Genomic DNA, 26610 nt, shown 5'->3' with positions numbered 1-26610 from the left:
ACTCATTGCGCAGGAGCTCACTATGCTGTCATACGTAGAACCAATGCGTGTTACGACAGTTACCAACAGAATGGAGCTCGCTGAGGAGGAGCCTTCCGACCAACGTGAAGACATTGCCATGTCAAATGAAGCTTTACACTTACCCGAGATTTGGTGTAGTGGCCCGTACTCGTCGAACCAGAAAGGAGTGCTCTATTTCATAATACGTGGAGTTCCTGGAAAGAAATTGCAAAATGTCGGATGAAGCTCCGAGTCTGCATCACCCAAATATTTTTCGAAAATGATACATTAAACCAACGAAACCACCACCGACGGCTACAGGCAGAGAGGTTCTCTTGTAGAGATCTCTCATACAGGTCTACAGGTCCTCTCGCAGAGATTTCTTATCCAAGAGATCCTACGAGTGGAATGCCTTAGTCTGCTTCTCCAAGAATCGATCAATCAGTGGAGCAACGTGTCAATCGGACTGTCAATTCTTGATCAATCATCGTACCACAGTTCCTGATCAGCGTCACACTGCACTCACCAAGAAAGTGACGACCGGAGGCACTAATGGACGTACATCAAAGTGTCTTGCCATGTAGGCAGATTCTGGAGGAGAAGAATGCAACGCGGGCGGTCATGCTGCAGTAAGGGACCCGGCAGAACGTGGAGCGTTATATAAGCAACCGGTTCGGGAGAAAAACCGCCGCCTGGAGGAGACAGAGTGCGAGGAGATGGAACAGCTGTGCCGGTCTCAAGAAACACATAAGCTCTATCAGAAGCCCAACGCATCCAGCAACGGCTTGCCGCGAGCCGAGATGTGCAGGGAAAAAAATGGGACCATTTTGACGGACGAGCGTGAGGTGATCGAAAGGTGAAAGCAGAACTTCGACGAACACCTGTATGCTGCTGAGAGCACAGGTAATGAAGGACGGGACAACGGAGGAAATGCCTTCGTCAGTACTGCGGGTGATGGAAACCAACCAGCTCCCACTTTGAGGGAGGTTAAGGATGCATTCACCAGCTCAAGAACAATAAAGCTGCTGATAAAGATGGTATCGGAGCTGAATTCATAGAGATGGGCCCGGAGAAGCTGGCCATTTGTCTGCACCGGCTGATAGGCAGAATCTGGGAAACAGAGCAGCTACCGGAGGAGTAGAAGGAAAGGGTAATATGTCCCATCTTCAAGAAAGTGATAGTTCAAATATTGCGTAAGGCGGCGTCCATTTATTAGTAACGCTAAAATTGAAAATTGTTGACCCCCTCCGTAACGCTTTTTGTATGATTTTTTTTAAATTTTTGTGTGAGCCGTAACGCTTGAGCCTACTCCACCCCTCCCCCTAGAGCATTACGTAATTTGTGGATGCCGCCTAAGGCAATAGGGGAGGGAGGGAGTGTTACGGTGCATACAAACAAAAAAATTTCTCATACAAAAGCTGTTACGTGGGGGAGGGAGGGAGTCTATAATTGACAAAATTTGCGTCACGTATTATTTGAATCATCCCAAAGACGACAAGTTAGATTGTGAGAACTTTCGAGCGATAACCATTCTAAATGCGGCCTACAAAGTATTATCCCAGATCATCTTTCGTCGCCTGTCACCTGCAGTAAAAGAATTCGTGGGAAGTTATCAAGCCGGCTTCGTTGACGGCCGATCGACAACGGACCAGATCTTACTTAGATCCTGTACGGAAAATCCTCCAAAAATGTCGTGAATACCAGGTCCCAACGCATCACCTTTTCATCGATTTCAAGTCGGCATACGACAGTATCGACCGTGTAGATCTATGGAAAATCACAGAGAACAGCTTTCCCGGGAAGCTCACGAGACTGATAAAAGCGACAATGGAAGGTGTGCAAAATTGTGTGAAGGTTTCAGGCGAACACTCCAGTTCGTTTGGATCCCACCTGGGACTACGACAAGGTGATGGACTTTCGTGCCTGTTGTTCAATATTGCGCTAGAAGGTGTTATGCGGAAAGCCGGCCTCAACAGCCGGGGTACGATTTTTACGAGATCCAGTCAATTTGTTTGCTTCGCAGATAATATGGACATTGTCGGTTGAACATTTGAAAAGGTGGCAGACCTGTTCATCCGCCTGAAACGCGAGGCAGCAAAAGTTGGACTGGTGGTGAATGAGTCAAAAACAAAGTACATGCTGATAGGCAGAACCGAGCGCGACAGAGCCCGCCTAGGTAGCAGTGTTACGATAGACTTTTGAGGTGGTTGATGAGTTCGTCTACCTCGGATTCTTGTTAACGACTGATAACATCTTTAGTCGTGAAATACGGAGACACATCATCAGTGAAAGTTGCGCCTTCTATGGGCTCCAGAAGAAGCTGCGGTCGAGAAGGATTCACCACGGCACCAAATTTACCATATACAAAACGCTAATAAGACCGGTGGTCCTCTATGGATATGAAGCATGGACCATGCTGGAAGGGCCCGGCAAGCACTTGGAGTGTTCGAACGTCGTGTGCTTAGGACGATCTTTGGCAGTGTGCAGGAAAAATGTGTGTGGCGGCGGAGAATGAACCACGAGCTCGCCCAACTCTACGGTGAACCCAGTATCCAGAAGGTGGCCAAAGCTGGAAGGATACGATGGGCAGGGCATGTTGCAAGAATGCCGGACAGCAACCCTGCAAAGATGTTGTTCGCTTCGGAGCAGTCGGTACAAGCAGGCGTGGAGTGCAGCGAGCTAGGTGGTCGGATCAAGTGCGTATCGATTTGGCGAGCGTGGGGCAGAACCGAGGATGGAGAGATGCGGCCACCGAATTTTGTGGCGTAAAATTGTTGATTCAGTGTTATCTGTTTAGATGTTAACTGAATAAATGAAATAATATTGTGATTCTTGTGGATTTCACAGGCCATAGAATGGTTCTTCGGGGCCTTCCTTAGCCGTGTGGTTAGAAACGCGGCCACTAAGCAAAGCCATGCTGAAGGTGTCTGGCTTCGATTCCCGGTCGGTCCAGGATCTTTTCGTAATGGAAATTTCCTTGACTTCCCTGGGCATAGAGTATCATCGTACCTGCCACACGATATACGAATGCGAAAACGGTAACTTAGGCAAAGAGAGCTCCCAGTTAATAACTGTGGAAGTGCTCATAAGAACACTAAGCTGAGGAGCAGGCTCTGTCGCCAGTGAGGACGTTAATGTCAAAAAGAAGAAGAAGAAGAAGAAGAAGAAGAGTGGTTGATGAATAAAACGTATTTCGAAACTTTTCACAAATCGTAACGAATAATAGTGAAAATTATATTCCACGGAACAAATTCTAAGTTTAGTTTAGTTTAGAATGACAATTTGAATTTTTTTTTTTTTTTTTTTAATTTTGTTTAACGATACTTCACACCATTTAGATGGTGCATTCGTATCAGAAGGAATTAAATTAATATTATGTACTACAAAAGGTAACTTTACAACTTTTCAAACAACTTAGTGTCTCGTAGGAATTTTATCAGCTTTGTTTCTCCCTCATCATCGTTTTTCAATGCACTTCTTAAGCTGTTAGTGTTGATTTCATATTTCTGTCTGACATCGTCATACTTCTGGCAATGTAGCACAATGTGGCGTACGTCTAGAGTAGTGCCACAGCATTCACAGTTAGGAGGTGATTCTTTTGACAAAAGAAAACTGTGCGTTAATCGTGTATGACCTATTCGAAGTCGTGTTAGCACTCGCTGTTCGGCATTGTTTTCACGATCTTTCCACTTGTGGGTATCAAATTTGATTTCTCGGAGTTTTACGTCCCGGTATGTTAACCATAGCCTTTCCCAATATAACCGTACTCCAATTTTTATATCTTTGAAGGCATCTTCCGCTGGCAGTGCAATATTGATTATTGGTTGACATCTTGCATCATTTGCTAGTCGGTCAGCCTCGTTGTTGCCCCGAATACCGGTATGGCCGGGAATCCAGCAAAACTGTACGTTTTTTCCACGAGTGAGAGATTCTATTTCCTGGATCCAAGGGTGTTTTGATCTTCCAGCTTCTAAAGCCAGTAGACAACTAGCTGAATCTGTGAGGATCGCAATGTCGCTCTCGTTCGATAGCAAAAGAGCCATGCGAATCGCGTATGCTTCAGCAGAGAAAATGCTGCACTGTTTTGGAAGGCTATATTTTTCTGCTAGATTGACTCCGAATAGACCAGCACCGACTGTATCGTTGCCTTTAGAGCCATCCGTATAATAAACGGTTGACGTTTTGAATCGGTTTGAAAGCAACTGTTGAACTATTGGTCGCACTTTATTGGGAGGGTCACCGGCTTTCGCAGCGTTTTTCACATCCCATACAATATTCGGCTTCGAAGCGTGCCATTCACGACTACACCGCTTTACTAGCTGTGCAATCATCGGTAATGCTGCACCAGTTAGTTCTCCTACACGAGTAGACGCTCGTTGTATCAGCGGCAGGTTTCTATTAGGTCCATGTATTCCCAGTAGGCGTATAGCGATTCCTATGACTGATTGTGTTGCCAACAATTCGAAGGGCAAAGTACCCGCTTCCACCATGATTGATGTAATGGGGCTGGTAACAAAAGCGCCGGATGCATAACGGATCATCTGATTGTATACCGGTGCAAGATTCTGGAATGCGGCTTCACCTCCTCTGCTAACAAGGCCTATACCGTACAACAGTTTGGATGTTATAATTGCTGAGCCGACTTGCAGCATCGTATTTCGGTTGCCACGAGGAAGCCGGGCTCCAATCGTTCTCATTATCCGAAGTCTAGAAGCACAAGACTCTTTGACCATCTTACAGTGGGCTTTGAAGTTCAATGTGCGATCAAGAGTAATGCCGAGGATTCGCAAACGATTTGTTCGGGGTATAGTTACACGGTTTATGGTGATATTCTGAGAAGGGTTACGGCGCGCATTGGGGCTACAATAAAAAGTTGAAGACTTAGTAGCAGAGATCGTAAAGCCAACACTTTTTGTCCACTTCTCTACGGCTTTGACGGCTGACTGTAATTTGCGATGCAGCCCCTCCGTTTTTCGGCTTCTCACTACGAGAAGAATATCATCTGCATAAAGCAAGATTTCCACTCCTTTCGGTATCACTCTGAAAATAGGTTGCATGGCCACAAGGAAGAGTGTTACTGATAGTACGGAGCCTTGTGGGACACCGTTTTCCAATCGATGTGGGCGAGACAGTTGTCCACCTACGCAAACTTGAAACATCCGCTCGGAGAGGAAGCTTTGAATAAGTTTCATCATAAAACCCCGTATTCTCCAAGATTTAAGGGTGCGCAGAATTCCATGTCGCCATGTAGTATCATAGGCCTTCGATAGGTCCAAAGAAGCTATTAGGCTATGCTCATCCGTCATTGGGAGTAATTTTTCAAGTTCGGCTAGATATGTATCCGCACCGTGCCCCGAGCGAAAGGCATGTTGTCGCTCGTCAAGTCTGCCGGAGGACTCCAGTTCGGTGATCAGACGTCTGTTGATGATACGTTCAAGTACTTTCGCCATGCAGCTAGTAAGCGAAATCGGTCGAAACGTATCAGGTTCGGGGGTGTTGCACTTCGGTTTTGGTATGGGCACAATAATCGCTTTTTTCCAGGAGAAGGGGAAGACACCACTGCGCCAAATACCATTAAAAATCTCTAGGAGAATTAGCATGACGGACAGCGGAATGTGTTTAAGCATGGGATACCCTATCATGTCATGACCTGTTGAACCACTCTGCCCTTTGTCAAGTGCCCACAAGAGTTCGTTCAGGGTTATATCCATGTTGTAACGATCGTTGGTATTCAGCAAGGGGTCTATGCGTTGTTGTTCAGCTTTTTCTTTCGCTTTTTGAAAAAGCGGCGAATAGCTGGATGTCGCTGACCTTTCGCTATAATGTTTTGCTAATTCTTCTGCAGTTTCGCTTGGATCATCCGAGTACCTGTTCGCTAGCTTAACAATGGGGGTTCGGTGCTGTCGCTTGCCGCGAAGTGTATTCACTGTCCTCCAGAGCTCAGTGGTCGTGCTGCTGGGTGATAATTTACCTACAAAGTCTTCCCAAGATTGTTGTTTTGCTGTTTTTATGGCCTTTCTTGCTGTTGCTCTCGCTTCCTGGAACCTTTTAAGAGCAGCTGGTCTTTCACAATCCGAAGCATCCATACGACTTAGGGATCGTAAGCATTTTCGTCGTCGTTTGATAGCATCTTTAACTTCGGGGCACCACCATGGAACTAATTTTGGGCCAGCTTGTCCACTTGACTGTGGAATAAATTTGGTCGCTGCTTCGATGAGTTTCGCCGTAAACCGATCAACATCCCACACTTCGTCTGATCGGATTAATTCTGCAGTTGTACGTTCATATACAGACCAATCTGCACGGTCGAAGAACCATTTCTTCCGAGTAGTAGCTGTATCTGACCACCCCGGGAGTCCAATTATCATTGGGAAATGGTCGCTGTTACACGTATCCGAAAGCGTTCGCCAGTTGAGTTTTTGCGCTAGACTCTCCGAGCAGAAGGAGATGTCGATAGACGAAGTGTTGCCTGTCGCTGGGTCGATACGTGTGGGAGAACCGTTATTGAGTATTACCAGCCCCCTGGTTAGCGTAGTCTCTGCGATGAAACGACCGAGTGTGTTCGAGGATTGCGAAAGATTACTGGCCCATCTAATTGGTCGAAGAGGTTATTCAGAGCTGTCTCACATTGCTGAGCGCTTGGTGGGATGTATATTGATACGACCGTAGCTTGAAAAGGTTTCTGGATGCGCACTGCGATGAGATGTAACGTAGTGTCGATAATCATGCGCTCGAACGGAATGCCTTCTTTTATTGCAAGGCCAACCCCGTGCTGCCAGTAGTGGTCTTTTTTTGGTTCCAATAGCAGTGAATAGTTTTTGCCGACAAAGTCCGGCGGTACAGATGTTTGCCTTACCTTAGTTTCTTGGAGAGCAACGATGCAGGGGCTATACTTTCCAATGAGTTGTTTTAATTCACTGATATTTGCTCGTAGTCCACGCATGTTCCATTGTAGCGCGAAGCATTTATCGTTGTTGTTCACAGCTGGCAGGATATCTGACGAACATGATGACGTCACCGATGCACCGCGTGATGGTGCTTGTTGATTCAAGATTGTGGCTGGAATAGGAATGTTTTCCGCAGTAAATTTCATTAACGGACGTTGTTGCGAGGTACTGACCTGTGGGACGTCTTGTCCCACAGTACCAGCCGCTGTCGTAAAAACTACACTACTTCCAAAATCGCCGACAGCGACCGGCACTGGGGAAAGGCTTTGTGTAGTTTGAGAGCAGCTGACTATATCTTGTCTGTGGGTTTGGCTATACGTGTCTCCTTGCAAGTGAGTATTTTGGTACCCCGGTTGGGTAAATGAAGTTCTCGGATCTGTAATTGGAACAGACGCAGCAGTACCTGCTAAGTCATGGTTGTGAAAGGGACTGACCTGAGGGACGTCTTGTCCCCCAATGCCAACCACTGTCGAACGAACTACACTACTACGTTGGTGAATACCGACAGTGGTCGGCATAAGGGAAAGACTTTGTGTAGTTTCGTTGTTGATATCTTCCGTTTCTTCTACAATCATTTGGATTCTCCTACTATGTTCAAAAACTCTCATCGTGGTATTATCAGCAGTTCCATCGGCCACAGAGGCAAGATCACTATCAACGGGTTGGGGTAGGGCGTCCCGGACAGTTTTCTCTACCTGCTGTGCTTGCGTTGAAAGGAGTACTGCACATTCCTCACTTTCAAACCGATTTATTTCATTATCCGTGGTAAGGCATGGGTCATCATCGTGTGTATTCAAACGGTGTTTGGCATTGGAGCTATCGAAGGCGGTGATTGGGTGGGATCTCAGATATCGAAATATCGTCATCAGAATACGTCGATCGTTGGGTGGGAATAGTGGTTGCAGTTTTCTTCGGGGGTGGGCTTTGTCTATCTGGCGACGCTGGTTTGATGAGCGAGTCTGTATGCTGTTTAGAGGCTCGGCTGCGTTTTGTTTCTTGGATAGCCGGCGAATTATTTCTTGAGCGTGTTAGGGCTGGAGAGTTATTTCTTGAGCGTGTCACGACACCTGATGACGGTTGGGTTGATTTAATTTCTCTGCTGGAGTGCGGTTTTTGTTGACTAGAGATTTGCTGTTTTAGCTGCCAAATTTGCGCTAACATTTGTTCCATTTTTTCATCCTTCTGCCGGTTATCTTCTAACAGTTTAGCGATGAGTTCGTCCTTCTGTTTCATTGTTGCTTCTAGTTCCTTGAGTTTCTTATCAAACTCATTCTGCTGTGCAGCCACCTGAGCATAACTGCCTTTTGCTTGAAGCTCGGCTCGTTTTCTTGCTTCTGGGAAGGATAAGTTATCACGCACTTTGATTTTTATTACTTCAATCTCTTGTTTGTATACTGGACACTGTCGGTTAGTAGGACGGTGGCCATCGTTGCAGTTCCGGCAGTGAGGAGCCTCGCCGCATTCCTCTTCCCCGTGTGAGTTTCCTGAGCAGTTGAAGCAACGTTGTGGTCCAGGACATCGAGTACGTGTGTGTCCATAGCTGAAACAGTTATAACACAGCATAGGATTTGGAAAGTATGGACGAGTGGGAACATGAAGTAGACCGACTTTGATATGACCTGGGAACGTAGTCTTGCAAAATGTTAGAATCAGCGCCGGAGTGTTAACTTTTTTACCGGCTTCAAGTCGCATGATTCTCTGAACTCGAATTACTCCATCACCGCCCATTTCTCTTAATATTTCTGCTTCATCCATATGGATGAGTTCGAAGCATGAAATAACGCATCGGCAGACGTTCAGATTCGGGTGTGCAATCACCTCTACCTTTGTCCCGTCGATTAGGTGGGTCATCTTCAACAGCTTAGCTACTTGAGCCGGATCTCTAACTTTCAGAGTGTATCGTGTTCCTTGGGCTTCACTTTTTCCATCTTCGATTGGTCTACCGGCGCACATCTCTACAGATTTCCCGACAATATACGGATTTGTCGGAAGTTGGACACCATCCTTTCCCATGAGTTGAAGGAATGTTAGCTCTCCAAATTTATTTGTCGGGTCCATATAAGTCGGCAACCTTCGAGCGGCTGTTCCGCCAGGGTCTCCGCTGCTAGACGCAGCCATGTTGTTACACGGCAAAAACTTCTACAGTGGTAACGGTCACCCGTTACCTACCCTAATTTTGGTTTCTTGTAAACTTTTGAGCTTCTTTTTTATTCCAATTTAACGCTCTTCTGGCACACCGTCACCGCGAACACGAAAGAATGAATGGTGTTGAGTGGGTAACTACACAGCAGCCGTTTGTTTTTGTATACACTGCACGTGAGTGGCAGAAATTTCACTAATTTCGACCGTTTACGTAGCGATTTTCACAGATCCTTCACGATTCACTGTTTCTTAGTCACTACACTTATTGATACAGTAACGTCTGGAACGCGCCGGTCGCGGAAAACTAGGGAGAATTACCTTGTTTACTACGAGAGCGCGCGCTGTAGCTACCGTACGGAACGGCGTGGCTAATTGAGATGACGAGTTTACTAATTTGACGACAATTTGAATGTAATTTCGTGCATCGAATCGAAATGAAATAAGTATATCGCGTACCCTTATCTTACCTACAAGTTGTATACTCAAGTGCACCAATGCAATGCAGCTGCAGCACCGGAATGTTGCAGGCACCTATAGGGTAACAGCATCCACAACAAGGGAAAAAACGAGTTTCCTTATTCCATGTCATACAGAAACGAATCAAGAGGACGTGTAAGGGAACCAGGTGCACAACGGGCCACCGCAATGTCTCCAAGATATTTGGTATTTTAACCGAATTCGATAATTTCATAAGGCATTTCTAACAATTTTAACACCTCTAGCAAAAAAAAAAACATTTCCAATTTCAACAAAAAATAAAATAATGAACTGTTTTCGCATCTTTGGGAGTGAATAATGTGAGGCAAAATGCGACATACTATGTGGTTGCTCCGAAACCATCGTTGAATTTAATTTATGCCGCAAAACCCAAACTCATACGATCCATACAAGTGCAATGTATCTGCTGCTTACATAAGAATATTGAAAATAGCTGGATTTTGTCACAAAATGTCCGTTTGTCTCTTTGACCTTCGTTTCTTTTAAATTCCCTTTCTTTGATATGATCGCACTCCAATGGCTGTTTATTTATGTGATTTGTCTGCAAGCACAATTAGAATAAAAAAGTCTATGAAATTCACCGTCAAAAATGAGTTATTTCTTAGGTCGCGCATATTACCCCGGCTTCCCCCTTACTGGCGTTGGCGAGGACGCTCAATCGAAAAGAAGCCAAAAAGGACTTATTGCTTCGATATGACTGGGAGCTGGCTGTGGGAGTCGCAAATACACTTCGCTGCAAACACCTTACAATGAGTGCGCAATCAAAGAACCATTTCTGCATTGTGCTCTTGCGAATAACAATTTCTGCCTGGTTATGATTTCTGTTTTCGTCGATCCTTACGTGTGTGGACTGTTGCGGAGGAGCGCAAGGGGAACTTCTTTCTATGGGCGGACAACGGAAGATTCGCCTTGCGCTGTGCGATACGACAAGTGCATACGACGACGAATTGTGTATCGGCTGATACAGTGATTTACTGCCTCATAGGGTTCTACAGATTTGCATCATGGATTTCTAGAAAGCAGTGCAATTGGATGCTGTGGAGTGATTGACTAGTCATTGCGAGTGAATAGATGATATTCAGATCACAAACAGATGATACAAAATTGTCCTTATAGAAAACAACAATTCCACGGAAGTGAAACTCTTTTCGCAAAGAAAATTGCTTTCTATTTTTATTGATGAAAACAAGATACGAATAGCAAAATATTTTTCCGCTTGTTTTTGAATATGTGCGATATTTCAAATGAACCTGTAGAATTCTGTGGAATCCAATGCGGATAAATTTTTGTTTTCCAATTCCGCTACGTTTTGTAAAATTTTGAATATTTCACTAATACTTTCCGGCGAAAAACGAAAAGTTACGGATTTTCACAATATGTATAATGATAACCACAAAGAATTCTTCGAAAGATCTTTGGAAACCCATTAAGAATCACTAAGAACATCAAGGAACCTTTTGGAACTTACTAAGAACCTTTGTAGCATTATTTTCTAATTAATTCGGAGATGCTGACCATTCAGCTGCATCACAGTTCCTCAAAACGGCCCGAAAGGTTTAAAAGAAAGCCTGCACGATACATCCGGAAAAACTTTTCCACAAATGTGCAAGTGAAGTCAGGTTGAACGAAATTCAAGTAACATTTCACATTTTTTGTATATCAATGATTACGAAATTTTGGTAAATGTCTGGTCTACTAACCATTAGCGATATCTAAGTTTTTCAAGATCTGAGATACAGAGAACGAACGTTCTGCATAGTTCACGAATTATTTTAGGTCTAAACGCAAATTGTACTTCATTAAGCATTCGATGCTATTTTTTCTTCTTATTGGCAATACGTCTCCACTTGGACAGAGCCCGCTTCTCAGTTCAGTGTTAATAAGAGCACTACCACAGGTGTTAGCTGAGAGCTTTCTTCGCCAAAGTTACCATTTTCGCATTCGTATATCGTGTGACAGGTACGATGACACTCTTAGTAAGGTCCTCTCTTGGAACATAAAAGCTATCAATCGCGTTGCATCACATTGCTCCTCTATTGTATAGTTTCTTTTCAGACTCAAAAGCATCGTCAGCATAAAAAATTCAAATCAAAACTTTTCCACGCTAAAAGCGACACACAAGAGCACCCTGATTTGATCCCGACGACAAAAATGGAATCGAACAATGCAGATATGTTCATTCCCGGCAAAATGGAACCGATCCCAGCACAATGTATCGTTTCAAATTGCAATAGTGTCCTGCTTTTCGTCGTGGATGCAATTTCCTGGACCGGAATAAAAGCTTCCTCCGCATTTATGATGCTCGAGTAAAATCAATCATCTTCCTTCACGGTGTGTACGCCAACGGAAGGAAGGCATATCCCAAGATCATTCCAGCAGAGCCCGGACATGATTTATAACTCCAGCATGCATTGGCATAGGACCTTACAATTTTCTTTCACGTGGCCAAGCGCTACCATGCGGAGTTGCTTCGCAATAGCCCACAACAGCAGCGTCATTTTGAGATATGGGATTGCAACTGGTTCTTTTCTTCTTTCTGGTTGAACGTCCCTACAGGGGCAGAGCCTGTTTCTCAGCGTAGTGTTATTATGAGCACTTCCACGGAGAGTTTTCTTTGCCAATTGCACCATATTTGCATTTGTATATTGTTTGGCAGGTACGGAGATACTCTATGCCTTGGAAAGTCGAGAAAATTTCCACCCCGAAAAGATCCTTGACCAGCTGGATTCGAACCCACGACCTTCAGCTTGGTCTTGCTGAACAGCTACACGTTTACCGCTATGACTATCTGGGCCTCAGTTGCTGTTGCTGCATTTTGGTTGTAGCATTTTGATTCATGTATCTACCGTATGTGTCACCAATGCTGTCATATATGCTCCAATGGTAGGTGGGAGCATTGGTATGAGATGAGAAAAGGGAATTCTAAGCTGGAATCAAGTAGAATATGCTGTTTCACTACCGTTATTGATGCACAGATATGTTTGGAACCGTAAAACGGAGTAACTTCGATAGATTTTAAAGAACATCTGAACTAATCTATCAAGTAACAAAACAAATAGCAATCCCCCAATTACAGTATCCCCAGAAAAAGACTCGATTCTGAGTCGAAACGTCGGGGAAAATATAAAAACATTGTTTTGATTCCTCCCAAGACTGCAGAGCCGAATCCAGTAGCCCTTAATTCGAGTGAATAAATCTGGCTGCCACCTTGGATTTTAACGCCTAAAATACCTACAAACGCCTACAAATAGGACAGTACTTGTGGTGCAAATATCTTTAAAATAAAGAGGTTTAGATGAAAACTGTTTTCTGGAAAGTTAATCACAGGACTGCTGAGTTCCACTTGGTAAATATTTTAATTCCGAATTCATTCACTAGGTGGCGCACAGACTCCAACAAACGTAGCATGTATAAGCAACATTTGAAACAACTTTTTGGCGTACAAATATTTATTTGGTTTATATCTCAGTCCAGGATGAGATATAAAATTGATGTCTTCGACAGTTGATGAAAGACACCTGTTCGCTTAAAACTATTTTAGTCTGAAAAACACTCACAAAATAAGAAGACTCGACTTCTAGTATACGACACTGAAGACGGCCTTACAGTTGAGATTAAAATACGCGTATCTGTCAAAGGATACAAACTCTAGTGGAATTAAATGGTATAGTACTAAATTTGGTTTTTCATCTACTTAACAATTTGTAACCTAAAATTATCACCAATAGGGTCCTTTGTGTTGTTTAATGTTTAATGAAATCTTGTTTTCATTCAACAACACGAAAATGCATGTTACTGCAACTACTTTAGCATTTTTTTCCCGCTCAAATAACGGATATATCATATTAAAACTTTAATTTAAAAATTGGATTCATAAAAGAACCTTGACACTTGAGATCATGTTTGACGTTCACTTAGTCGACAAAAGTATCACAGGGGTTTTAGTTTTAACACATGGGCATGAAATTGTGCTAACCGGCATTGAAAATCCAAACTTTGCTGATAAATCGCCATTTACAAGAGATCGAATCATTGCCCTTCTATGGGTCGTTACAAACATAATTCCCACTCGCCGGTACACACATTAATCCCACTCGCAACATTATTCCTGTCGATCTTCCAGATCTTAAAACAATCTGGCAATGTTATAGGCAGCTTTCTCCGCATGTAAAGCAGAATCTCTCCTCCGATCAAGTCCACCGTTTCATTATAGAGCAAACTGAACCACCGAAAGATGAGCGACGTCACCCTGAATGCGATTGGCAAACAATTTGGCGATCTGTACATTATCTATTCTTCACTTCAGCAGAGAAAAGCATCCTTTACCTGGTAGGACTTAATGAAAAAGGTTCATATCGAAAATTGTTACACACTGCCGGACGAGCGGATGATGATTCATGTCAGCAGTGCAATGGTGTAACAGAAACTATAGCGCCAAATACAGCGAATGTCCGAGAGTACTGAATTTGTTGCAGCAAAAAATAAGGTCAACCGAGTTAATAAGACCAACAATTCAATGTTTTTGGAAAAACATTAGGAAAACACAAATAATTCAAATTCTTTAATTGTTTACAAATTGCATTTGTTTCATAGACAATGCTTCAAATCGAATTGATCTCAATACACTTGAATGCCACTGGTTATGTGAATTAGAGTTAAAGAGGTTTTTTTTTTTCAATACATGAACAAATAAAATTGTATTAAAAAAAGGGTCTCGGAGGACTGCGATTATGGGTATGATTAGGTAGTGGAGGCAAGAGTGGACATCGATCTAAATGGAAAGCTTCCTTAATTTATTCTACACCCCGTACGAAAAAATCAGCTTTTAAATGCAGTGAAATTAAGATTCTTGGTAAATGAGACGTCACCGACAGGCGGCATGTTAAGGGAGCTACCCGTTACTAACAGGAGCTGATAGACTGAAAGGGATATTGGCATATGAATTTTCTCATGCAATAAAAATAAATAGCGTGTATTTTAATTGAAAGCAAAATTTATTAAATCACAAATACACAATCTTCTCTCACATCTCAGTCCATTATGACACTCAAATCAATTAAGGCTCTACCCTCAACCTTACTCAGCTCGATCATTTTCTCCAGCTGATTCGTCACCGTCGAAAATGTTGGCCTTTCGCTTGGCAGTGCTCTCCAGCAGCTCAGCATCAGCTCGTAAAGTTCCTCGCAGCAACTCGCCGGCCTCTCCATCCGGTAGCCTGCCTTAAGTTCCAAAAGCAGATTACCCGTCTCGAGCATCGGATACGGATTTCCTCCTAGGGTGCAGATTTCGTACAGCACAATTCCGAACGACCAAACGTCGCTTTGCGAGGTGTAGACTTGATGCGTCAACGACTCCAGTGCCAACCACTTGATCGGCAGCTTCCCATTGGTCGTTTTCCTATACATGTTCTCCTGGTAGATGTCTCGACTAAGCCCGAAGTCGGATATTTTAACTGTTGCTCCGTCTGATACCAAGATATTCCGAGCTGCCAAGTCCCGATGGACAACTCTGTTCCGTGCCAGGAACTCCATTCCGTAGGCTATCTGCCGTGCGAACTCGATTAACTGTTTGCTCGATATTGGTTGTTTCTCTTCCTCTCCAAAGTAACACTGGTTGTCGAACTCATTCGAAACTCTTCGTTGGTGTTGATAAAGCTTGTTTTCAACCATCACTGGGAGATCTGTATCGATTTCACAGCTGTTTATTGGAGATTCGTAGCCAGAACTACACCTCGTCTTACCCACATCGAATGAATCACAGCCTCCAGAAATCGAACGGTGTTTCAAAACACTGTTCCAAACACTTCGCAGAAAATTAAGAAGATTCCCTCCGCTACAGTACTCTGTCAGCAGCATCATCTTGGTAACGTTCCTGGTGTACTGGCCTACGATGCACACAACATTTGGATGACAACCAACTGATTTCATAACCTCAATTTCCCGACGAAACGCTTTGATGTCGGCCAAGCTAGGGCACTCCTTCAGCATCTTAACGGCAACGTCCCGACTTTCTCCCACTGCGGTCGTTAAAAGCCCTTTCCGAACGAAACCAAACGCACCTTCGCCCAAAACGTCCATCAGTTGAATCTGTTCCAAGCCCACCTCCATGCCGTCGTTGATCGGTACAATCAATTCGCCAGGAAGCACTTGCGATTCCATTCCACCTTCCAGAGTTTGCATTCGTATTTCGATGTCACTGCTCAGTTCCAAACCTTTCCAGCCTCGGGGTTTGTCGTATCGTTTGATCCGCTTAAAACGCTTGCATAAAAAAGGAATCAGAAACTTTCCGATCACCAGCAGGGAAATGATTATGATGACCACCAACGCATCTATCCAATGGTCACGAGTGATTCGCTGGATTCGTATCGAAGATATTAGGTTCTGTGACGTGGTACGGTTGTTGGCGTGGGCAACGACGAACACTTCGAATTGCGTACCGTGGATGGGGAACGAGTTCACTACGATTGATGTGGCGTTTCCGGAAGCGTTTAGGGATATAGAGTGGGCCAGATCTTCACTCAAGTCCGGGTTGAGATCGTAAATGTGAATTTCGTAGCTATCCGGAGTGATGATAGGTTGCTCCCAGGAAATGTTCAACTGATAGTGCTTGTTGGTAATCTGTTCCGCTTGCACGGATAGGTTCGATATGACTTCCGGGGCACAGATCCGACTGTAGTTCAGCACTTCGAAGCAACTAGGAGTGTGGAAGGACTTCCAACGTAGACTACTTTCTTGAGGTGGATTCTTTGCTCGTATGGCAACTTCATATTCCATGTCGAACTCTAGCGATTCCAATACAGCTTCATGGGGTCCTCCGAACTGGTGGATTTGTATAGGACTAGGGTGGAAGTTTGTCGAATGTGACGAGTAATGCAGGATCTCGTATCGGCAAGCCAAATCAGACGTAGGCTTCCACTCAACTATGGCATCCAAGAGCGTTTCGTCCTGTTTACTCTTTTGAAAACTGATCACTTCTATGTCATCTATGGCTCCTGGAATGTAATCCAGCGGCATGGTCTCGAATACAACATGTGGGCTCGTGAAATAGTATTCACTGTTCGATATGAAGACAATCGCTTGAGCATGATAAGCACGCCCGGGGCGTAAATTTGGAACTTCTACTAGCAATGCGTCACTGATTAATGTAATGTCCTGTTCGACACCGTATACGTTGACGATCTTTAACTTGGCAACTTGCTGTTCTTCTTCCACACTTAAAAACAGTTTATCACTTTCACGACACACTAAATCAATTGAGAAGCTGAAGCTAATATGTTTTGTAATTGGTCCGGGGCTAACTGTTCGATTCGAACAGCTTTTAAAACACTCTTCTAATGAATTTGAAGCACAGTTCAGCATGCATGATCCTATTGCGATAATCTTAGCTTCAGCGTATTTCTGTTTCAATAGAAGCTGCTCACACGCACTTAAACTCACGGAAATAGTCAATAGCACCAGTATGAAAAGTTTAACGTTTCGATCCATGCTAAATAAATTTCAAACCAATACTGAATTCGCTTTCTTACTAGTTGCCAAATCCCCTTTGTGCATTCATTTATGTGGAAAGCAGTCCAGTGGGTACCATCAACGCTCGTTTGCCGCATTCTACCTAATAGATCCGGTGGAAGACGCCATCTAATTGGCGCAGGTGTGAATACGCATGCTTTATTGGGGCGTCTAACGAAGAAATAACGGCGACAATAGAATGTTACCTGTCCGTTCATTCGTCGTTTTGCTGTACGAGTTAGAATACAGTGCCCGTTCGATTTTGTCAACTAAGCCAGTGGATTTTGGTAATACATTATTTATTCTTCCAACGTTTTTCTTGTTGATGAATCAACAGATATATTAAGATTAGATTCGTTATTTAAAACTAAAATCAACTAAATTATTTTTGGGATCACGGATATACGTTATTAAATATATGTATCATGGATCGGTCACTCATCCTGTTGATCTTTATGTTTCTGTGAACTTTGTAATGCTTACCATGTTTAAAATAGGTAAAATTTAGTTTATGGTCATTATTACAGCAATGAAAGTTTCAATTAAAACAATCGTTCAATTTTAGCAGGGTCGATTTTGGCAACATGATTTTTTTTCGCATGTTGCCAAAATCGAACGGGCACTGTTATAAAAATAAGTAAGCATGTACCTCGCTTACGTGAAAGCATGTACCCGTGTATCAGAACAGAAATTCACATTCTTCTACCCCATGCACTACAGGTAACTGATTCAGCTCGATGTTGTTCGAAAAGTCCTTCTTTTTAGGACGCCAACAGGTAATTAGCAGACAACGTGAAATGAACTCTTCAAAGCTTTAGAGAGATTTCACGGAAGCGATACTTCCAATAACAAAAAAAATTGTTTTACAAATATGCAGATTTAGTTTTTTTATCGAATTCGAGTAATGCTAACGGCTTACGTAATTGAGAATATGTATTGTTCCAAATCAAATTTTCATCTAAAATAGTGCGGTATACAAAGTCCTGGGACCTTTCAAGAAATAATCGTAATTACCAAAATTTTCATTTAAGAGTTTAAAGAAAAAAAATGAAGAAAACTATCAAAAAATCTAATAGATATCCAGCATGTCAACAATAAATTAGAACACGACTGTTATTTGACTTTGTGAATTAACGGCTTTTCAGTCTTACGAATCAATCAAAACGCTATAGCACTGCATTTTCAAATCCTATGTCGTTTAGCTGCGAAAATAAAATTCCTTCAGAAATTACTTGAGGATTTGCTCCATTATTTTTTGAACGATTCCTGTTTTTTTTTTAATCTTTTTGTTTTTGTTTAGTAAGTGGAAGGTAACCAGTAAAAAGTTGATTTTCGCGGTTAATCCTGGTACTTCAAAAACTTCTCAATGAAATATGATGGTTCAAAGGGATGATTTTTCACATATAAATAGTGCCGAGCACCCCGCTAATTTGAACGATACCTCATGCAAACCATCGGGATTCAATTTCAATTTGAATTTCTAGTCACCCATTTAATTTAACTTCCTTGCATTCGATGAGCTAAATGACTTTTGAACCATTTTTTTTATTTCGACGATGTGCAAATTACCGGGCTCGGGGTTTAAATTAAGGCGAAGTAGGTCGTCATAGAAATATGTACGAATTGTTGATGATTATTGCTTAATCGTGTCACAATTTCGAATTAAAGAAAATCGGTTGGTATTGTACTGACGGATCAGAAAAAGTATCAGCATACTCTATACATGTGAGCGTTTATAGTGATACTTTTTCGGATGAATATGAACTATGAGAACTGAGTTTTATCAATTTGAAATTGAAATACAATGTCAAAACGAATGATGGGTTACTTAGCTTGAAAAAATGTTTAAATTTAAAGTGGTCGAACCAACAGAGGTACCCGGTATATGGATTTGTCACAACTTCAGACATATCGTTACCATGGACACTCCACCAGTACCGGCAGCTAACCCCAATGCACAACATGTGACCGGATGCATCGTAAGCATCTTGCGCTAGAGATGGGCGACTCACTCACGAATCATTCAAAAGAGTCAACTCTCGAAAGTGAATGAACGAATCACGGTTCTTTTCAAAAGAGTCATGATTCATTTGCACCGAATATTTTAGAAGAGGGCTTAAACATTCACTAGGAATCATATTTTAGAGTTGGAATTATCATAGTCAAACAGTTCGGACATGTATTAATAGTTAAAGTTGCTGTACGAAAAATATTCTCATACAAAAAATGTTATACTTTTTATTTCTTGAGTAAAATATAAGATTCATTTTTGGTTTTATAGAATTAGTCACCGAATCGATCAAAAGAGTCGATTCACTTTTGTGAGTGAGTCACCTACGATTCGCTCTCAAAATTTGATCATTTTGCCCATCTCTACCTTGCGCACCTATCAACAACGACGACGCACCATCGGTTGGTCAACATTTTAAGGCTACATGCAGAATCAGCAGATTAAGCTATTTAATAGGGCCGATAGTATTCCGATCAGGAGTCACTGGTGGTTATTATGAGAAGATAGTCGAATTGTGTTAACTAATTGTGTAGAATCGAGTAATTGTCGATAAAGTAATTGTAACAGTGATAAATTCTTAATTTTAAATCCATTTACGATAGCCCTGTGATTATTATTTATCGAAATTTAAAATAATTTTTTAAATGGTTCGACAAAGGTAGAGTTTAAAAAAATAATTAAAAATTTTCTTGAGATGCAAGCAAATGAAAAAACTGTCGAAATCACAAAAATGTAGGAAGAGATCCTCCAGCGGTAGACAGCACCCAATACCGGACATCAGACATGGAAAACTAAGAAATAGCTTTAAAATCAAGATCAAATAGATATACATACCAATTTTGATTTAATTACGACAATAGTGAGAACAAGCTGAAAGTTTCATTTTACTTTGCTATGAATGTAGCGGCTAACGGAAATTATGAAACTCTTTGATTGTAACTGGGCCAGTAGCGCAGCTAAGGGGGCGCGGCACACTTGGGCTGATCGCAGTTTTCGACGGCCAAAACCTCTAGTACCCTGGATATGCATCCTAGAGGTTTGGTGTCTTGGACAAAGCATTTTAGAAAAATTTGTACTATATTTTGATTCATACATAATTGATCTAGATAAGTGAAAACTGACCTAGATCAGTTTTAGCTTTTGATAGGAGAGTCCTAGCAAAAAAACTTTCCTATGCAAAAATGTTCATTAAGGCATTTTTGACATTTCTTCCGAAGAAACTTACACTCTATCACTAACGTGGGCGGCGCTGTATGACACTTTAGTAAAAACTATCGAAAAAATCGATTTTGACCATTTTTTCATATAAAAAAACAGATGAAAATGATTTGTCATAGAGTATTTGGAGATTATTAATAAAAAAGTAATTTAAAATCATTTACTAGCAAAATTTTCTGATTTAATGATACTTTTAGTAAAAACAGTCCAGAAATAGTGTTTTACAAAATCCTGGATAACTCATGAACCGGCAAATGACGGTAGCTATTTATTTGTCCACGACTAGCCGAAACGAACTTTTTCATACAACTATTGAGTTTTCTTTATTCGTGCATGGAAATAACAGACCTAAAGATTGCGACTTTGAAGAAGTTCATGATTATCGTTCAGCAAATTATGACAATAAAAGACAGAAAATCAATCAAGTAAGTTGGCAAAATGTGTTAAGAAACGAAGAAAATGTTGAATCTGCCGTTAAAATGTTTTACAAAATTTTAAACGACATAATACACGACGATATACCCTTAATAAAAAAAGAAGGAATCATAACTCAAAGTATCCTATATGGTTTAGTAGAGAAATCAAAAATTTAAAGAATCGTAAGCAAAAGGCACATAAAATATACAACAAATGTAAGAATGATGCAAATTTAATTAACTATTTGAATATTTGCGATCAATTAAATCTTGCCATTGATACCGCATTTGAAGAGTATAAAGAACGAACTGAGCGTGAATTGAAATCATGTCCTAAAAATTTATTTAATTACGTTAAAACAAAAACCAAATCTAACAACTTTCCATCTGAAATGCACCTTGATGATAAAATTTGTGTGAACCCTGAAGAAAGCTGCAATCTGTTTGCAACATTTTTTCAAGACGTTTACACTACTTATTCGGAAAATAATCGAGATCGTGAATATTTCTCATTTCTTCCGGAAATCCCAAATGACATTTGCGTCAATCAAATCAAAGTACATGATATTGTAGATGCACTAAAAAGTCTAGATGTCTCTAAAGGTGCTGGACCTGACGGGATTCCACCTGTATTTTTGAAAATGTTATCAATCGAACTTGCATCTCCGCTATTTTGGCTCTACAATATGTCTCTGCAATCAGGTAGTTTCCCTGAAACATGGAAAAGCTCATTTTTAGTGCCGATCTTTAAAAGTGGCAAAAAATCTGACATACGTAATTATCGTGGGATAGCCATTATCTCTTGTATTCCAAAGATTTTCGAGGCAATAATAAATAAAATTTTATTCGATATGGTTAAAAACAGAATAACTCATACTCAGCATGGTTTTTTTAAGGGACGCTCAACATGCACAAACTTGCTGGAGTTCATTCATTATTCTTTGACAGCCATGGATAATGGTAATCACGTGGAAGCTCTCTATACAGATTTCAGTTAAGCTTTCGATCGCATTGACATACCAATGTTGCTTTTTAAGTTAGAAAAAATAGGATTTCAACCGGACCTTCTTAAATGGGTAGAGTCTTATCTTACTAATCGTCAACAAATAGTTAGATACAAAGAAGTAAAATCTATTCCAATTAAAGTTACATCGGGAGTTCCTCAAGGGTCTCATTTAGGGCCATTATTCTTTATTTTATACGTTAACGACATTTCCTTCATTCTGAAAAAAGTGAAAGCTCTCATATATGCTGATGACATGAAACTGTTTCTTGAAATAGTAAACGATGAAGATATACATACTTTTCAAAATGAAATTGATATGTTTTACAAATGGTGCAATAAAAGCCTTCTTCAATTGAACGTGAAAAAATGTAATTCAATATCCTTTAGCAGAAAGCGTAGTATACCTAACACAGTAGTCTACCTAGGGAATCAACTAGTAGAAAAATGCGTAAGAATAAGAGATTTAGGAGTGATTTTAGATTCCAAAGTTACTTTTATAGATCACTATAATACAATTATCAACAAGGCAAACAAGATGTTGGCATTTATAAAACGATTTAGCTATAATTTTCACGATCCATACACTATAAAAACATTATACATAACCTATGTGCGTTCAATTTTAGAATACTGTAGCATAGTTTGGTCACCATTTTCATCAACCCATGAAAATCGTATAGAATCAGTTCAAAAACAATTTCTGTTGTTCGCACTTCGAAAATTAGGTTGGACAAGGTTACCTCTACCATCTTATGAAGCACGATGCATGCTAATTAATATTCAAACATTGAAGAAACGTCGCGAATTTGCAATGGTCTCGTTCGTAAACGATATAGTTTCGCATCGTATTGACTCGATGACACTTTTATCAAAATTAAATGTTTATGCTCCTTCAAGACAACTTCGAAGTCGTAATATTTTTTATACAAACCATCACCGCACAAATTATGCCAAATTTGAGCCTTTAAATCAAATAATGTCTGTTTACAATAAACATTGCGAAACCATTGACTTTACTATGACGAAATCGGAACTAAAACAAAAATTTATGTCATATCAAAATTCGAACTAGATTAAGAAAATAACGTTTTCAAACTATATAATATTAAGTGTAAAATTGTAACAAAATGGTCTACTTCTGATTGACGACATGAAATAAATAAAAGTTAATAACTGTAGAAGTGCACATAAGAACACTTAACTGAGGAGCAGGCTCTGTCCCAGTGAGGACGTAATGCCAAGAAGAAGAAGAAGCAATCAAATTTACGCCTTTTGATGTGAAATCATGATGTATCCACTATGACCTTAATTTGTACGAAGAGTGTATAGGAAGTTAATGAAAGCCTAGGAAGTTTTCTGACAAGTACCCTGGGAGGCTTTTGTCCAGGATATTTGGACAGTTTCTGAATACAACACTGAAAAGTATCTGATGAGAATCCTGGCAGAACTTTTTTGTGTTTTTGTGATTTTTTGTGGTTCCTTCAAGAATAGGATGAAAATTCTGATTTCAGATCCTTCTGTAACTTCTGTTGAGAGCTCAGAAAAGTTTGGATAAGAATCTTGAAGATTTGATGTGAAAACTTCAAGGATAATGATACAATACCAGGTGTTGATAACTCGGGTAGAACAGTGAATCTGTGCTCAAATTTATTTTCACCACTTCTCACAACGGGGACAAAGTTCGCGCCACAGGTAAGTATGGTTTCTTCTTCTTTACAGGTACTTAGGAGCACAACACAGCAATGGTAAGTCTTATAACACTTTATTCTAACAATTTCACTACTTAATCACTACTTTATTAACTTCTATCTTCTCACTACATTAAATTCAAATAATATCAAATTCACCTTCAGTGGGTGGTAAAGATTACACTGGTTTGTTGTGGTTCTGCTTCGCTGATAACGGTGATGATGGTCGCCGGTGCCGTAGAGTAAGAGAGGGAAAACCGATGACCAAACGCCTTTTATAGGCCACGGTTTCTCCATCTTGATGAAGTTGCCGGAAGAGCGGAACGCATAATTCCGAAGGGAGCCATGTTCAGAAGCCATAGTTTTTCTATGCTGTCAGATTGCCCGCACTGAAGAACAGATGGCGCCACAATTCTCTCTTCGCACTATTTTAATGTGCGAACATACTGGCCCCTTCAGAAATCACATTTCTGACAGTCGATGATGTTGCCTCTCTTTCTCGATCGATGTTGTCGTTCAATCCGATGACAGGTTAGTTGTGGGACGTCAAATCGGTCGACTCCAATGTTGATTTCGGATGTGTCTCCAGAGATAGATGCAGACGACGCAGAAAATATCCGGAAAAATAGACCCGGTAGCGGGTTACAGGTAATTATAATTATACTAGCTTACCCAACGTGGCTAGCCACGTTCCAACGAAATTGTATAGCGGAAAGCTATGTATAATCTCTTTGTGCCTGTTACTAATGACCGCAAAATCGCCTAAATTTATACTCTGACCATAGTCAATCGACCACGTGGCCTTAATGCTGTTGTAATGTTCTAATCTGAAATAATTATAGCTTTTATGATGTTGTAGTGTTCTTTATGTTGTGAAATATTTCAAAAGTTCCAGAAATTTCTAGAAATTATAAAATGCTGTTATCGAAAATTCTCGAATATTGCAGTAATATATTGTCATCATTCAAAATCACAGCAGGGACGGAACCATTAGGGAGGAGTTACCATCGCCTCATGGAAATATCAAGACATGGTACAGGAATGTTTGGAAATCTGTTTTAAGGGACCGTAAAACGGGGTAACTTTGATAATGCGGGTAACTTTGATAGTGCGAGACCCACAACATACAAAACAAAATAACAAACTTTCTTTTAATCAGTTAAGCAAAACGAATGCAAAAGTAAAGAATATTATTATGACACTTCATGTCAAAGCTATTTTCGTTGGAATCAAGTGCATTTGAGGATTTTTAAGCAAATATTAAAAATTTATGAGATTTTAGCATTTTCGAAACACTCACAAACAATCGGTTCTACGATCACTAATTGATGGAGTCATAATGAGTTCGTCGCTTATCCTTGACAGCCTAGTTGTAGTAGAACATGAATTCAGTCTCAAATCTCTTAGCGAAAACCATTTCTACAAATTGGGATCATTTTTGTAATCTAAGTCAGAAATTTCCATATAGCGTTAAACGCCTAGAGGTATGCAATGCCCTATAAATGTTCCGTGATTGATTCAATTTTGTTCGATTTATACTCCATTATCAAAGTTACCCCAAAACAGAAAACCGACTTTCGATTACTTGAAAAATAATATATCCACTCAGAATAAATCTTTCGGCAATCTAGCAACTGCAATCGATAGCTGGGATGCCAGTACTTGTTTTAAAAATATAAATTATAATTCTTTGAAAAAGCATGCATAAATATTCAAGTTTTCTTGAATTAAAATTCTTGAGTTGAATTTTAGTCGATTTTCATAGTTGCAGCCTTCCTTTAGTTCAAATTCTAACATAATATCGTGACGGTCGCAACATTTTAGATTTTCAATTGACACCCAGTATATTGCCGTAAGACGTAGTTAACGTCGAAAAATACCAAGTTGTTTTGCCACATTGGCAATTGTAATCGGATAACAGTCACATTGAGCTTATACATGAACCTCGTAATGAAATAGCAATGAAATTTGTATCAGAATTATTTTCTGACCATTCACCTAGTACATATGTGATGAGAGTTGTACAAAACTTCGGCCTAAAATAAGCACTTTTGAGTTCTTGGTAATATTTAGGAATTTTAGTTTTCTCGCATACTGCCATAAAAGCATACTTTACTCTTTACTCAATGCCTACTTTTGTCGAATGTTACAAAAATTCAGTTATGGGCAGTGTAGGTTTTACTGTACATGAAACAACTCGAATTTTCGATGCACATTCATCTCATTATCTGGCCTTTGCTTATGTCGAATTGATCTTTGAACCTAGGTTGGAATTGGCAAACATCGTTATGAATCAAACATTCAACCGCAACCCGAATTAAATCCGATCAAGCTACAATTTACTTGAATTTGGGTTGTTTAGGTTTTGATCATTGTTCGGTCGGAAAAAATCGTGTTTCGGTGGACTGTATTTTCGGGACTTCCAAAGTACGGTTCTTATCAGGTGGATAATCGGGGTTCCTTTCGGATCGCGGTCGGAAATGAATCGGTAGTCGGAATTAACTTTAACAAACTTAACTTTATTTAAACTTGCACGAGCGCGTCGCGATGCTTTCTGTTCGGTAGGCGGGTGAACTAATAATGGCGTTCGCATTCGCTTTTCCCTCGCTTTCCCTCTTCCGTTGTGTCGTAGTTTTCGCGCGTTTCTCTACTTCCTTTCCAAACGCACATCGTTGCGTTCAGCATTGGGCGATGCGAGTCGGCGCTGCTACACTGAACGCTTTTCGTTTGGAACAATCATCTACCAAGTTCTTCAAAACGAAAACTACAATGATGAAAGTTTGAGAATATTCCATCATATAGCTGTTGTAGTGCTACAAATAAGCAGTTGTAATGCTCTAGTCCTCAACTTGACTGTTGTAGTGCTCTTAAATTGCTGTTGTAGCGCTCAATGGAACTTTTCGATGAAACATTTCAAAGCGTTACTGACAGACAGACAACTCTGGGATTTTATATATATGATGGACAGGTGCTTACCTTGTCCCTTAATCAAAAGGGCGTTGTATTTTTCTTTTTAGGAAATCCTCGGTGAAACTCGATGGACGGAATTTTGGGAGAAATAAAGATGTTTCCATACTCGATTGGTATTGTTTTCAATAGTGCGATGACGAAATAACTATCCGATATGATTTTGTACGATGATGGGCTTCGTTGAAGGAATTAGTGGACAAAATTTGGTT

The 26610-nt window shown here is 40.8% G+C and overlaps 1 protein-coding gene across 1 annotated transcript; it reads right to left on the bottom strand.

The window, feature by feature from the left end:
• Positions 1 to 14560: 14560 nt before the first annotated feature.
• Positions 14561 to 17130, bottom strand: LOC5574123 (tyrosine-protein kinase receptor torso). The gene has a single exon (XM_001661142.2). It carries the CDS (start codon positions 17069 to 17071, stop codon positions 14618 to 14620), a length of 2454 nt encoding a protein of 817 aa, XP_001661192.2. The 5' UTR covers positions 17072 to 17130; the 3' UTR covers positions 14561 to 14617.
• Between the last annotated feature and the right edge of the window lie 9480 nt (positions 17131 to 26610).

The sequence above is a fragment of the Aedes aegypti genome, chromosome 1 (assembly GCF_002204515.2).
Source record: "Aedes aegypti strain LVP_AGWG chromosome 1, AaegL5.0 Primary Assembly, whole genome shotgun sequence".
NCBI lineage: Eukaryota > Metazoa > Arthropoda > Insecta > Diptera > Culicidae > Aedes > Aedes aegypti.
The sequence above is the reverse complement of the archived record's forward strand: the minus strand, read 5'-3'. Positions and strand labels throughout refer to the sequence as shown.

What these genes read in the sequence shown, in the direction of transcription:
- LOC5574123 (XM_001661142.2), bottom strand. Translation starts at nt 17,071, where the DNA reads ATGGATCGAAACGTTAAACTTTTCATACTGGTGCTATTGACTATTTCC.